Raw genomic sequence first — 14,943 nt, forward strand, 5'->3', positions numbered from 1 at the left:
GAAATGCAACTCAGAACTACAATGAGGTATCACCTCACACCTGTCAGAATGTCCATCCTCACAAAATCTACAAACAACAAATGCTGGAGAGGGTGTGAAGAAAAGGGAGCCCTCTTACACTGTTGGTGGGAATGTAAATAGATAGTCACTATGGAGAACAGTACAGGGGTTCCTTAAAAAACTAAAAATAGAACTACCATACGACCCAGCAATCCCACTACTGGGCATATACCCTGAGAAAACCATAATTCAAAAAGACACATGCACCCCAATGTTCACTGCAGCACTATTTACAACAGCCAGGACATGGAAGCAACCTAAAAGTCCATCAACAGAGGAATGGATAAAGAAGATGTGGAATGTATATACAATGGAATATTACTCAGTCATAAAAAAGAGTGAAATTGTGTCATTTGCAGAGACATGGATGGGCCTAGAGAGTGTCATACAGAGTGAAGTAAGTCAGAAAGAGAAAAACTAATATCATATATTAATGCATACATGTGGAATCTAGAAAAATGGTATAGATGATCTTATTTGCACAGCAGAAATAGAGACACAGATGTAGAGAACAAACGTATGGATACCAAGGGGGAAAGGGGGTTCAGTGGGATGAACTAAGAGATTGGGACTGACATGTTTACACTATTATGTATAAAATAGATAACTAATGAGAACCTACTGTATAGCACTAGGAACTCTACTTGGTGCTCTGTGGTGACCTAAATGGGAAGGAAACCCAAAGTAGAGGGGATATATGTGTATGTATGGTGGATTCACTTTGCTCTACAGCAGAAACTGACACAGCAGTGTAAAGCAACTATACTCTAATAAAAATAAATAAATAAATAAAAAGAAATAGCAGCAATCAAGGTAATCTTCACAGAGGAGATGAAGTTAACAATATATTAGTCAGGAACCAACCAGGAAACAGAAACTATTTGTATGCTTAGAACAGAGGAAATGTAATGCACAGAATTGACTCAATAGATGATAGAAGACCTAAAAAAATCAAATAGGTGATGGTGAGGCAGCTTAGAAACTGATAACAGCAGGAAGCCACTATGAACTTCAGCTGGAGAGAAAAAGAAGAGATGGTGTAACAAGAGTCCAGGGACTGGAGCCACCAGCCAAAAGCTGAAACAAATATAAACTTATCCAGCAGGACCTGGTGGCTCAGACATAGTGCAGGCACTTCCAGAGACTTCTCCTAAATAGAGAGAGAGAGAGAGAGGGGAGGCCACACTCTGGGCTTTCCCCTTTTCCCACCTCCCATCTCCTGCCTGGGCCTCCTGGGGCAGAACGCAGCCCAAATGTCAACTGACATGGGAACCTGAGAAACTGACCTGGGAACCACCTGCAGGGGTCAGCATCATGTCCCCTCCCTCCCCCTAATATGGAGCAGAGCATGGAAAGCACGGGGAATGGATCTAAGAGCAAATAGCCCCAAGACTGGCACAAGCCCAAGTCTGGAGGCAGACCACAGCAGACATCGTAGGTGGGAAGAAGCTTGAGTTTTTTCATTAAGGCATAAAAGTGTTAGCAGCAGGGTTTCCCTGGTGGCGCAGTGGTTGAGAGTCCGCCTGCTGATGCAGGGGACATGGGTTCGTGCCCCAGTCCAGGAAAATCCCACATGCCGTGGAGTGGCTGGGCCCATGAGCCATGGCTGCTGAGCCTGCGCGTCCGGAGCCTGTGCTCCACAACGGGAGAGGCCACAACAACGCAGGAGAGGCCTGCGTACCGCAAAAACAAAACAAAACATACAAACAAACAAAAAAGTGTTAGCAGCAAAGAGATTTAGTTATCTCTTCAGCATGGCTGGGGCTGGAGCACATGTGAAGAAAGGAATATTGATGAGACTAGACATGTAAAGTAAGGCCAGATCATGAAAGACCTTGTATGCCATGCTAAGGAGCTTGGAATCTATTTTATAGGTGGTCGTATAGAGCCAGAATTATGTCTTGGAAAAGATGATTCTGTAATCATAGTACACGGTAGCATTGGGGAAAGGAAAGGATAGTTCAGAACCATTTGCCAGAGAATGACGTAGTAGAGGCCTAACTTGGTGGAAGGGTCTGTGAAGCTATGGAGTGGCACTAATGTAATTGCTAACTTAATCAAACCTCACATTCTGGTGACGTAAACTCCAAACAAATGAAGCTTGTAAAACTTCCCTTTTCTTCACACCCTCTCCAGCATTTATTGTTTGTAGATTGTGTGATCATGGTCATTCTGACCAGTGTGAGGTGATATGTCATTGCAGCTGTGATTTGCATTTCTCTAATAATTGGTAATGGTTGAGCATCTTTTCATTTTTTGGAGCATCTACTCCATCTAAACTATCAGAGTGTCACCAGGTAACACCAGTGGAAAAGCTATCCAGGTGAACCCAAGGCAAATTGCAGAATTATAATCAAATAAAGTGCTTTTATTTTAAGGTTTTTTTTAAAAAAAAAATTCTGGACGAGGGGGAAGATGGCGGAAGAGTAAGACACGGAGATCACCTTCCCCCCCACAGATACATCAGAAATACATCTACACGTGGAACAACTCCTACAGAACACCCACTGAATGCTGGCAGAAGACCTCAGACCTCCCAAAAGGCAAGAAACTCCCCACATACCTGGTTAGGGCAAAAGAAAAAAGAATAAACACAGACAAAACAATAGTGACTGGACCTGCACCAGTGGGAGGGAGCTGTGAGGGAGGAAAGGTTTCCACACACTAGGAAGCCCCTTTGTGGGCGGAGACTGCGGGTGGTGGAGGGGGGGAGCTTCGGAGCCATGGAGGAGAGCACAGCAAGAGGGGTGCGGAGGGCAAAGCGGAGAGATTCCCGCACAGAGGATCGGTGCCGACCAGCACTCACCAGCCCGAGAGGCTTGTCTGCTCACCCGTCAGGACGGGTGGGGCTGGGAGCTGAGGCTCAGGCTTAGGTCAGAGACTAAGGGAGAGGACTGGGGTTGGCAGCGAGAACACAGCCTGCAGGGGGTTAGTGCACCACGGCTAGTCGGGAGTGAGTCTGGGGAAAAGTCTGGACCTGCCAAAGAGGCAAGAGACTTTTTCTTCCCTCTTTGTTTCCTGGTGCACGAGGAGAGGGGATTAAGAGTGCTGCTTAAAGGAGCTCAAGAGGCGTGCGAGCTGCAGCTAACAGCGCGGACCCCAGAGACGGGCATGAGACGTTAAGGCTGCTGCTTCCAACACCAAGAGGCCTGTGTGCGAGCACAGGTCACTATCCACACCCCCTTTCCGGGGAGACTGTGCAGCCCGCCACTGCCAGGGTCCCGTGATCCAGGGACAACTTCCCCGGCATGGCGGCCTCAGGTTGGTGCAACGTCCTGCCGGCCTCTGCCGCCGCAGGCTCACCTCGCATCCGCACCCCTCCCTCCCCTCGGCCTGAGTGAGCCAGAGCCCCAGAAGCAGCTGCTCCTTTAACCCCATCCTGTCAGCGCAGAACAGACGCCCTCAGGCGACCTACACGCAGAGGCGGGGCCAAATCCAAAGCTGAGCCCCAGGAGCTGTGAGAACAAAGAAGAGAAAGGGAAACGTTTCCATGCAGCCTGAGGAGCAGCGGATTAAAGCTCCACAATCAACATGACGTACCCTGCATAGGCGAAATACTTTAAAAGACAGCGGATCATCCCAAATTGAGGAGGTGGACTTTGAGAGCAAGATATATTATTTTTTCCCCTTTTCCTCTTTTTGTGAGTCTGTATGTGTATGCTCCTGTGTGAGATTTTGTCTGTACAGCTTTGCTTTCACCATTTGTCCTAGGGTTCTGTCCATACTTTTTTTTTTTGTATGTTTGTTTCTTAATTTCTTTAAAAAAATTTTTCTTAATAATTATTTTTTATTATTTATTTTAATAACATTATTTTATTTTATCATACTTTATTTTATTTTATCCTCTTTCTTTCACCCAACTTTTTCTCCCTTTTATTCTGAGCCGTGTGGATGAAAGGCTCTTGGTGCTCCAGCCAGGAGTCAGTGCTGTGCCGCTGACGTGGGAGAGCCAACTTCAGGACACTGGTCCACAAGAGACCTCCCAGCTCCATGTAATATCAAATGGCAAAAATCTCCCAGAGATCTCCATCTCAACACCAAGACCCAGCTTCACTCAATGACCAGCAAGCTACAGTGCTGGACAACCTATGCCAAACAACTAGCAAGACAGGAACACAACCCCACCCATTAGCAGAGAGGCTGCCTAAAATAATAATAAGTCCACAGACACCCCAAAACACACCACCAGATGTGGACCTGCCCACCAGAAAGACAAGATCCAGCCTCATCCACCAGAACACAGGCACTAGTCCCCTCCACCAGGAAGCCTACACAACCCACTGAACCAACTTTAGCCACTGGGGACAGACACCGAAAACAACGGGAACTACGAACCTGCAGCCTGCGAAAAGGAGACCCCAAACACAGTAAGATAAGAAAATGAGAAGACAGAAGAACACACAGCAGATGAAGGAGCAAGATAAAAACCCACCAGACGTAACAAATGAAGAGGAAATAGGCAGTCTACCTGAAAAAGAATTCAGAATGATAGTAAAGATGATCCAAAATCTTGGAAATAGAAAAGAGAAAATGCAAGAAATATTTAACAAGGACCTAGAAGAACTAAAGATGAAACAAGAAATGATGAACAACACAATGAGTGAAATTAAAAATACTCTAGAAGGGATTAATAGCAGAATAACTGAGGCAGAAGAACGGATAAGTGACCTGGAAGATAAAATAGTGGAAATAACTACTGCAGAGCAGAATAAAGAAAAAAGAATGAAGAGAGCTGAGGACAGTCTCAGAGACCTCTGGGACAACATTAAACACACCAACATTCGAATTATAGGGGTCCCAGAAGAAGAAGAGAAAAAGAAAGGGACTGATAAAATATCTGAAGAGATTATAGTTGAAAACTTCCCTAATATGGGAAAGGAAATAGTTAATCAAGTCCAGGAAGCACAGAGAGTCTCATACAGGATAAATCCAAGGATAAACACACCAAGACACATATTAATAAAACTATCAAAAATTAAATACAAAGAATACATATTAAAAGCAGCAAGAGAAAAACAACAAATAACACACAAGGGAATCCCCATAAGGTTAACAGCTGATCTTTCAGCAGAAACTATGCAAGCCAGAAGGGAGTGGCAGGACATATTTAAAGTGATGAAGGAGAAAAACCTACAACCAAGATTGCTCTACCCAGCAAGGATCTCATTCAGATTTGATGGAGAAATTAAAACCTTTACAGACAAGCAAAAGCTGAGAGAGTTCAGCACCACCAAACCAGCTTCACAACAAATGCTAAAGGAACTTCTCTAGGCAAGAAACACAAGAGAAGGAAAAGACCTACAATAACAAACCCAAAACAATTAAGAAAATGGGAATAGGAACATACATATCGATAATTACCTTAAATGTAAATGGATTAAATGCTCCCACCAAAAGACGCAGACTGGCTGAATGGATACAAAAACAAGACCCATAAATATGCTGTCTACAAGAGACCCACTTCAGACCTAGGGACACATACAGACTGAAAGTGAGGGGATGGAAAAAGATATTCCATGAAAATGGAAACCAAAAGAAAGCTGGAGTGGCAATTCTCATATCAGACAAAATAGACTTTAAAATAAAGACTAAAACAAGAGACAAAGAAGGACACTACATAATGATCAAGGGATCGATCCAAGAAGAAGATATAACAATGGTAAATATTTATGCACCCAACATAGGAGCACCTCAATACATAAGGCAAATACTAACAGCCATAAAAGCGGAAATCGATAGTAACACATTCATAGAAGGGGAGTTTAACACCCCACTTTCACCAATGGACAGATCATCCAAAATGAAAATAAATAAGGAAACACAAGCTTTAAATGATACATTAAACAAGATGGACTTAATTGATATTCATAGGACATTCCATCCCAAAACAACAGAACACACATTTTTCTCAAGTGCTCATGGAACATTCTCCAGGATAGATCATATCTTGGGTCACAAATCAAGCCTTGGTAAATTTAAGAAAATTGAAATTGTATCAAGTACCTTTTCAGACCACAACGTTATGAGACTAGATATCAATTACAGGAAAAGATCTATAAAAAATACAAACACATGGAGGCTAAACAATACACTACTTAATAACGAAGTGCTCACTGAAGAAATCAAAGAGGAAATCAAAAAATACCTAAAAACAAATGACAACGGAGACACGACGACCCAAAACCTATGGGATGCAGCAAAAGCAGTTCTAAGAAGGAAGTTTAGAGTAATACAATCCTACCTTAAGAAACAGGCAACATCTCGAATAAACAACCTAATCTTGCACCCAAAGCAATTAGAGAAAGAAGAACAAAAACACCCCAAAGTTAGCAGAAGGAAAGAAATCATAAAGATCAGATCAGAAATAAATGAAAAAGAAATGAAGGGAACAATACCAAAGATCAATAAAACTAAAAGCTGGTTCTTTGAGAAGATAAACAAAATTGATAAACCATTAGCCAGACTCACCAAGAAAAAAAGGGAGAAGACTCAAATCAATAGAATTAGAAATGAAAAACAAGAAGTAACAACTGACACTGCAGAAATACAAAAGATCCTGAGAGATTACTACAAGCAACTCTATGCCAATAAAATGGATAACCTGGAAGAAATGAACAAATTCTAAGAAACGCACAACTGCCAAGCCTGAATCAGGACGAAATAGAAAATATGAACAGACCAATCACAAGCACTGAAGTTGAAATTGTGATTAAAAATCTTCCAACAGAGGCTTCCCTGATGGCGCAGTGGTTGAGAGTCCACCTGCCAATGCAGGGGACATGGGTTCGTGCCCAGGTCCGGGAGGATCCCACGTGCCATGGAGCAGCTGGGCCCATGGGCCATGGCCGCTGAACCTGCGCGTCCAGAGCCTGTGCGTCCGGAGCTTGTGCTCCTCAACGGGAGAGGCCACAACAGTGAAAGGCCCGTGTACAGGAAAAAAAAAAAAAAAAAAAAAAAACTTCCAACAAACAAAAGCCCAGGACCAGATGTCGTCATAGGCAAATTCTATAAAGCATTTAGAGAAGAGCTAACACCTATCCTTCTCAAACTCTTCCAAAATATAGCAGAGGGAGGAACACTCCTAAACTCATTCTATGAGGCCACCATCACCCTGATACCAAAACCAGACAAGGATGTCACAAAGAAAGAAAACTACAGGCCAATATCACTGATGAACATAGATGCAAAAATCCTCAACAAAATACTAGCAAACAGAATCCAACAGCACATTAGAAGGATCATACACTATGATCAAGTGGGGTTTATTCCAGGAATGCAAGGATTCTTCAATATATGCAAACCAATCAATGTGATATACCATATTAACAAATTGAAGGAGAAAAACCATATGATCATCTCAATAGATGCAGAGAAAGCTTTCGACAAAATTCAACACCCATTTATGATAAAAACCCTGCAGAAAGTAGGCATAGAGGGAACTTTCCTCAACATAATAAAGGCCATATATGACAAACCCACAGCCAACATTGTCCTCAATGGTGAAAAACTGAAAACATTTCCACTAAGGTCAGGAAGAAGACAAGGTAGCCCACTCTCACCACTCTTATTCAACATAGTTTTGGAAGTTTTAGCCACAGCAATCATAGAAGAAAAGGAAATAAAAGGAATCCAAATCGGAAAAGAAGAAGTAAAGCTGTCACTGTTTGCAGATGACATGATCCTATATATAGAGAATCCTAAAGATGCTACCAGAAAACTACTAGAGCTAATCAGTGAATTTGGTAAAGTAGCAGGATACAAAATTAATGCATAGAAATCTCTGGCATTCCTATACACTAATGATGAAAAATCTGCAAGTGAAATCAAGAAAACACTCCCATTTACCACTGCAACAAAAAGAATAAAATATCTAGGAATAAACCTACCTAAGGAGACAAAAGACCTGTATGCAGAAAATTATAAGGCACTGATGAAAGAAATTAAAGATGATACAAATAGATGGAGAGATATACCATGTTTGTGGATTGGAAGAATCAACATTGTGAAAATGACTCTACTACCCAAAGCAATCTACAGATTCAATGCAATCCCTATCAAACTACCACTGGCATTTTTCACAGAACTAGAACAAAAAGTTTCACAATTTGTATGGAAACACAAAAGACCCAAAATAGCCAAAGCAATCTTGAGAACGAAAAACGGAGCTGGAGGAATCAGGCTCCCTGACTTCAGACTATACTGCAAAGCTACAGTAACCAAGACAGTATGGTAGCGGCACAAAAACAGAAAGATAGATCAATGGATCAGGATAGAAAGCCCAGAGATAAACCCACGCACATATGGACACCTTATCTTTGATAAAGGTGGCAGCAATGTACAGTGGAGAAAAGACAGCCTCTTCAATAATTGGTGCTGGGAAAACTGGACAGGTACATGTAAAAGTATGAGATTAGATCACTCCCTAACACCATATACAAAAATAAGCTCAAAATGGATTAAAGACCTAAATGTAAGGCTAGAAACTATCAAACTCTTAGAGGAAAACATAGGCAGAACACTCTATGACATAAATCACAGCAAGATCCTTTTTGACCCACCTCCTGGAGAAATGGAAATAAAAACAAAAATAAACAAATGGGACCTAATGAAACTTCAAAGCTTTTGCACAGCAAAGGAAACCATAAACAAGACCAAAAGACAACCCTCAGAATGGGAGAAAATATTTGCAAATGAAGCAACTGACAAAGGATTAATCTCCAAAATTTACAAGCAGCTCATGCAGCTCAATAACAAAAAAACAAACAACCCAATCCAAAAATGGGCAGAAGACCTAAATAGACATTTCGCCAAAGAAGATATACAGACTGCCAACAAACACATGAAAGAATGCTCAACATCATTAATCATTAGAGAAATGCAAATCAAAACTACAATGAGATATCATCTCACACCAGTCAGAATGGCCATCATCAAAAAATCTAGAAACAATAAATGCTGGAGAGGGTGTGGAGAAAAGGGAACACTCTTGCACTGCTGGTGGGAATGTGAATTGGTTCAGCCACTATGGAGAACAGTATGGAGGTTCCTTAAAAAACTACAAATAGAACTACCATATGACCCAGCAATCCCACTACTGGGCATATACCCTGAGAAAACCATAATTCACAAAGAGTCATGTACCAAAATCTTCATTGCAGCTCTATTTACAATAGCCCAGAGATGGAAACAACCTAAGTGCCCATCATCGGATGAATGGATAAAGAAGATGTGGCACATATATACAATGGAATATTACTCAGCCATAAAAAGAACCGAAATTGAGCTATTTGTAATGAGGTGGATAGACCCAGAGTTTGTCATACAGAGTGAAGTAAGTCACAAAGAGAAAGACAAATACCATATGCTAACACATATATATGGAATTTAAGAAAAAAAATGTCATGAAGAACCTAGGGGTAAGACAGGAATAAAGACACAGACCTACTGGAGAACGGACTTGAGGATATGGGGAGGGGGAAGGGTGAGCTGTGACAGGGCGAGAGAGAGGCATGGACATATATACACTACCAAATGTAAGGTAGATAGCTAGTGGGAAGCAGCCGCATAGCACAGGGAGATCAGCTCCGTGCTTTGTGACCGCCTGGAGGGGTGGGATAGGGAGGGTGGGAGGGAGGGAGACGCAAGAGGGAAGAGATATGGGAACATATGTATATGTATAACTGATTCACTTTGTTATAAAGCAGAAACTAACACACCATTGTAAAGCAATTATACTCCAATAAAGATGAAAAAAAAATCTTTAGAAGTAGGGAAATAGGAACATAAGGCATCTGGAAACATTGTCAGATAAACAACAGTTGAAGAAAATGGAGACATTCAAGTTAGAGATAAGGAGATGGAAAAAATCATTACTCCTTACTGAAAATGCAAGCTGTCTTTATAACAACAGGCTCTCTAGAGTTTATAACACAAGGGAAAAATTATCTAGTTAGGCCCTTCTGAATAGAGCTTCCCAAATAAAAATAGGACAAACTGAAGTCTGTTCATTGTTTTATTCATTCTTTTCAGGGGTCACTGAATTTTAGGATGGAAGGAGTTTCAGCCAGGGTGGAGGAGAGCATCATCTCCCTCCCTCCTCCACTCTTGCTTTTTTCTGCTGTCACACCAAATATGAGAGTGCCCCCTGAAAGTCAAAAAGGCAATATTAAAAATAAGAGCAGCTTACATATCATTAGCACATCTCCAAAAATAGTCACTATCCTATTTCGCTACCATTTTACTTACAAAGAAACAAAAGCTCAGAGTGGTTAAGTCCCATCCAGAATCACAAAGCTGGGAAGTGGCACACATTTCACGACTAGCATACGTCTGCCTCATTCAAAAATTCCTTCTAGAACTGTGGATATTGCACTTTCCTTGAGATTCCAGGACATGTGAAATGTGTATGAGTACAGTAAGCAAGGGGGAAATACAGGTTCACAAATGAGAACAAGGTGGGGTGGGAGTGGGTGGAGAGGGTGGGCACTCACGGTGACTAAGCCCTGCCCTTTGATGAGTCAGCCCCACAAGCTGTAGTTACCAGCAGTTTCTTCACGGCCTCAGAGGTCTCTGGTCCCAGCTCACTCACACACTTCCTTAGCCCTTCCACAAGGTGCTCAACAGAAATGCCCAGAGTTTTCAGAAGAAGCTTAAGTGGGTCCATGACTGGGAGAACATTGTCCAGAGGTAAAGATAAAGCCTTGTTGACAAGAAGTGGCAAACTGTTGATGAGGAAGGTGGTAGCTGCGGAGCAAAAGAGATCCCGGGTAAAACAAGGCAATTCCAGTTCCTATGACCTCACCACCTTCCACTCTCTCCATTAATGGCTCCATTCCACCCCTACTCATCTTGATTTCTCAAGAAAACATCTGCTTCCGGACCTTTGCCCCTCCCATTCCACCTCTCTAGAACTTTCTTTCCCCAGATAACTACATGCCTTTCTTCCTTCCTAATTTGGTCTCTCCTCAGATGTTACATTCTCAGAGATGTATCTAAAATGGTATCACCTGTCACCCTCTATCTTTATTTTTTCTTACCACTACTTAAAGTATTAAATCTTTATTCATTCCTTTACTTTGCCTTCATCCTGTCACTAGTATGTAGGATTCAAGAGAATAAGAAATTTGAGTTTTATTCACTACCATCACCCACGCCTAGGACAGACCCGGGCATTTAGTAAGCACTCAAAAGATACTGGTGATTGACTAGATGGGAGTATAGTTTGCATGTGGCTGTCTCCATAGCCCACAAGCTTGAAACCAAAGGGAAGATGCCATAATGAACCTCCACTTGGAGATGTGAATGGACCCAACCACAGCCCAGGAAACTGCTCCCAACCAGTCCAACTCAATGCTACAAACATAAGTGAACACAGACTCTATGCCAGTTGGTGCAGATACACAGATGAATAAAACAAGATATTCCACTCAGAGAACTCACACAGTCTGGTGGAAAATAAAGATTTGTGTATGCCACAGTGCAGCATGTGCTATGCTAATATTATGGACAAAGCTCTATGGAAACACAAAAGAAGTGATGATTAATTCTAACCTAGGAGAATGCTACAGGAATCTTCCAAGAACAGATGTTGCAGGAGATGTGTCTTGAGGCAAATGCCAGGATCACAGGTAAATAAGGGGAGCAGCATTTTAAAGAGGAACAAAATTAACCAAGGCATTGAGATATTAAGGTGAAAGTGCATACACAGGATGGTGAGTCTTCTTCAGAATTCCAGTGTGGTGTGCTAAGGAGGGATAAAGAAGGTTAGGCTGCAACTTGGGTGGGGCGGATTTTCAAAGCCTTGAATGTCATACAGATGAGTTTGAGATTTTTTTCCCGAAGGGTAATGGGGAGCTATCAAGCCTCTTATATGGAATAATTGCATTTTTATACCTTCAGCTTTAGAAAGATAACTTTCACACAGAAGAGGTTAGAGAATGAGGATAATGCTTATGATACATATATTTACAAAACACATTTGTGTATGTATAAATACATACATGCAGAAGCGCACACATAAGACACACATCCTCCTGCTGGCTAAGACCCTGCCAGTACTTCATTCTCTTTGTAATACTTTTTATTTTCCCATTCAAATCTTAAAAATGAAGCTTGCGCACCTATTTCCCCTTCATCTTCTACCACCCATTTTTCCTCCAAAACTCTCCCCCAGAAGGGGGATATTTATTTCCCCTCCACCCATCTTTCTGCTGCCACGTCTTCCCATGTGTCCTTAGACACTAAAGGACAACAAAATAGCCAAAACTGGTGAAGTTACAAATCAGTTCAAAAATTCAAAAAAAATTCACAAGCCAAAGTTGCCAATATAGGCATGGGTATCACACAGTTTCTCACGATTAATCTCCGTACTTCTTACTTTCAACACTTTGGTGAGTGTCTTCTTTGTACGTACCTACATATTCCAGGGGGGAGACCCTCAAAACTTTTTGTTCTCCAAATGAGCAGTGGCCATGATGATGGATTTTGCAGATGCGCCCAAATATCTCTTCCTATATGACTCCCTCCAAAAAGAAAGGATCAGTTTCCATTCTCCTCCAAGAAATCAGACTCTATACCCTACCTAGAAATGGAACTGTTCACCCCTCAGCTCTCCCACAGAGCTCTATCTGTATTGTCATTGTGCATTAATGACTGGTCTAGTACGGCCGTGACTTCTGTAGAAGTCTTCTCTCCCTTGCCAGACTGTAAGAACCTTGAGAACAATATTTATGTTTGATTCAGGTCTGAATCTTCTAATGCCTATCCAGTGACCAACAGCTTATAGCCATTCAGCAAATACCCATTGATTGTCTGAACAGATAAATGTAGCTATGTCTCAAGGGAACCAATGCTGCAATCTGATTAGAGATGATAGCAAGAATGACTCCATATAGTTTCAGAAACATAAAAGAAAGAAGTCACAAAATCAGATCTTAACTCAAAATTAAGGAAAATTAATGGTGGCCAAAGTTCAATAATGAAGTGCTTTTGTTGAACCTCTGTGGTAGCTGGTTAACTTCTTTGTAGGATACACCAGGGATGGTACTTGTATTGGGTTAGAGCTTGGAGCTGGGAGCAGGGGGCATCTGAAGTCCCTTCTGACCTTACTATTCTGTGACTCTAAAACTCCCTCCACCATATTCCACTGGGAGCCTAGGCTTAATAGTTGTGTTCCTGTTAACAGAAAAATAGAGAAATATCATATGTTCCCGGCTACTTACCAGAGTAACTGCAAATGCTGATGGTCACCAGCAGGAACACAGTGACCAGCTTCATTGTACGTTATCTGTGATATTTACCTGGAGTTTAAGATTAAACTGGAAAACCTAATGAGTCCACCAAGCCAGTGGTTCCCCTTGCTGTACCAAGTGTGGCAGTGGCTTTTGCACACACCCATATTTATACACCAAACAGGGACCTGAATTTCAGTCACTACCACTTGACTCGCCCCAGGGAAGAAAAGCATGGAGGTCGTGTTTTCTCACTAAACAAATTGGAGGTTTTTTTCCGTTTTCCCTCATGTTCCCATGAGAAACAAAGCCCTATCTTAAAACACTCTCAAGGATCTCTTGCATAAGCTCTTAAACAGAGTTGCGGGTGGGAAGCAAAGAGTTCTAAAAGTCCTTCTGGAAGAACTCTGAAAAGAAGGGAAGGTTTCATATTGGGATTAAAGAGGGTGAAAATTATGTTGCTTTCCTCCAGTTTCCTAATAAAGTTTGGAGAAACATATTAACTGATGAGCTCGCCAGGTGTAGGAGTAATCCCGACCTCCCTTTAGCCCTGAAATAATACAGACTCAGCTTACTGGCATCTAGTGCCACATTTCTCTGGAATTTACCTCCACCCACCCCATCCCTGTTCACACATCTACTATGGCAAGATCTTCTACCATTTCTAGTGTCTCCCACTTATTTGGGGAACACCCAGGGTCATGCCTTCTCTGTGTTCTCATATAGCTCAGGATCGAAAATCAAAATGCCTTTTTAAAAACCTGGGATTCAATATTTACTCTTTGTGTAACCTTAGATTTGACGTATTTCATTCTATAGTATTGTTCTCCTCATCTAAAATGGGACATTTAACAGCTAACAACAGCAAGATGGTCTCAAAGGTGTGTGACCCTGAGAAAAAAATTTTTTTTACAACACCCCATCTATATGGACAACTTGGGTCACCAAAATATGCATGTCAGTACCCTTCTGGCAGTCCAGTCCCTTGTAATCACGCAAAAGAAATATTGTGCTGACCACAGGAACAATCTGCTTGCAAGGCTGCCCTCCTGCAACCAGTACTCAGCCATGGGGCCCTAGGATGACCCTATTTGTAAGCCCAAGTCCTAGCGTTCCTTGGGGTATCTGGTACCGGAAAGAGAGAAAGAACGACACTTGAAGGGGAGAAATAAGATCCAGGGTCCAGGTGGATCCCAGTCCCAGCTCGGAACTCCCTGACCAAATGACATTGCTGGCCCCAGCCTCCCCCTGCCACTGAAGGGGTACTCAGAACATTGTGAGGAAGATACGTCAAGGCATAGTCCCCTCTAGGTGCAAGGCCAGGAGTTGGGGCCCCACTTGAGGGTGTGTTATTGTTATGAGGATTTAATGTAGTTACGTAGATCCAGGATATAACTGTACCAAACCAAGATTAACACCTAACAAGTGTCACCTGCTATTCATTTGTGTACATTACCGAGTTATAACTGCCATTTCTTTAGTTTTCTGCTACATTATAAACTGCATGGAGGAGATCATGTATTACTGCCACACGTACGCAATCCTGCCCCTTCTACTGCTTTCTCTGCCAGAGACGGCTTCAGTTTTTCCTGGGGAACTATCACCTAGCCAGGGATGTTGATGTTCCAGAACTCTCACAGGGCCAAGGTTGTGT

The 14,943-nt window shown here is 42.1% G+C and overlaps 1 protein-coding gene across 1 annotated transcript; it reads right to left on the reverse strand.

Moving 5' to 3' along the window:
- Window positions 1–10,068: 10,068 nt before the first annotated feature.
- On the reverse strand, window positions 10,069–13,434 carry SCGB3A2 (secretoglobin family 3A member 2). The gene is made up of 3 exons (XM_027081390.1): window positions 13,281–13,434; window positions 10,601–10,803; window positions 10,069–10,204 (listed from the first exon to the last, which is right to left on the reverse strand). The coding sequence occupies exons 1-3, from the start codon at window positions 13,333–13,335 to the stop codon at window positions 10,181–10,183; spliced, it is 282 nt and encodes a 93-aa protein (XP_026937191.1). The 5' UTR covers window positions 13,336–13,434; the 3' UTR covers window positions 10,069–10,180.
- Between the last annotated feature and the right edge of the window lie 1,509 nt (window positions 13,435–14,943).

Source organism: Aethalodelphis obliquidens, unplaced genomic scaffold, assembly GCF_003676395.1.
Source record: "Aethalodelphis obliquidens isolate GAN/ISIS:26980383/991018 unplaced genomic scaffold, ASM367639v1 scaffold45, whole genome shotgun sequence".
Classification (NCBI taxonomy): domain Eukaryota; kingdom Metazoa; phylum Chordata; class Mammalia; order Artiodactyla; family Delphinidae; genus Aethalodelphis; species Aethalodelphis obliquidens.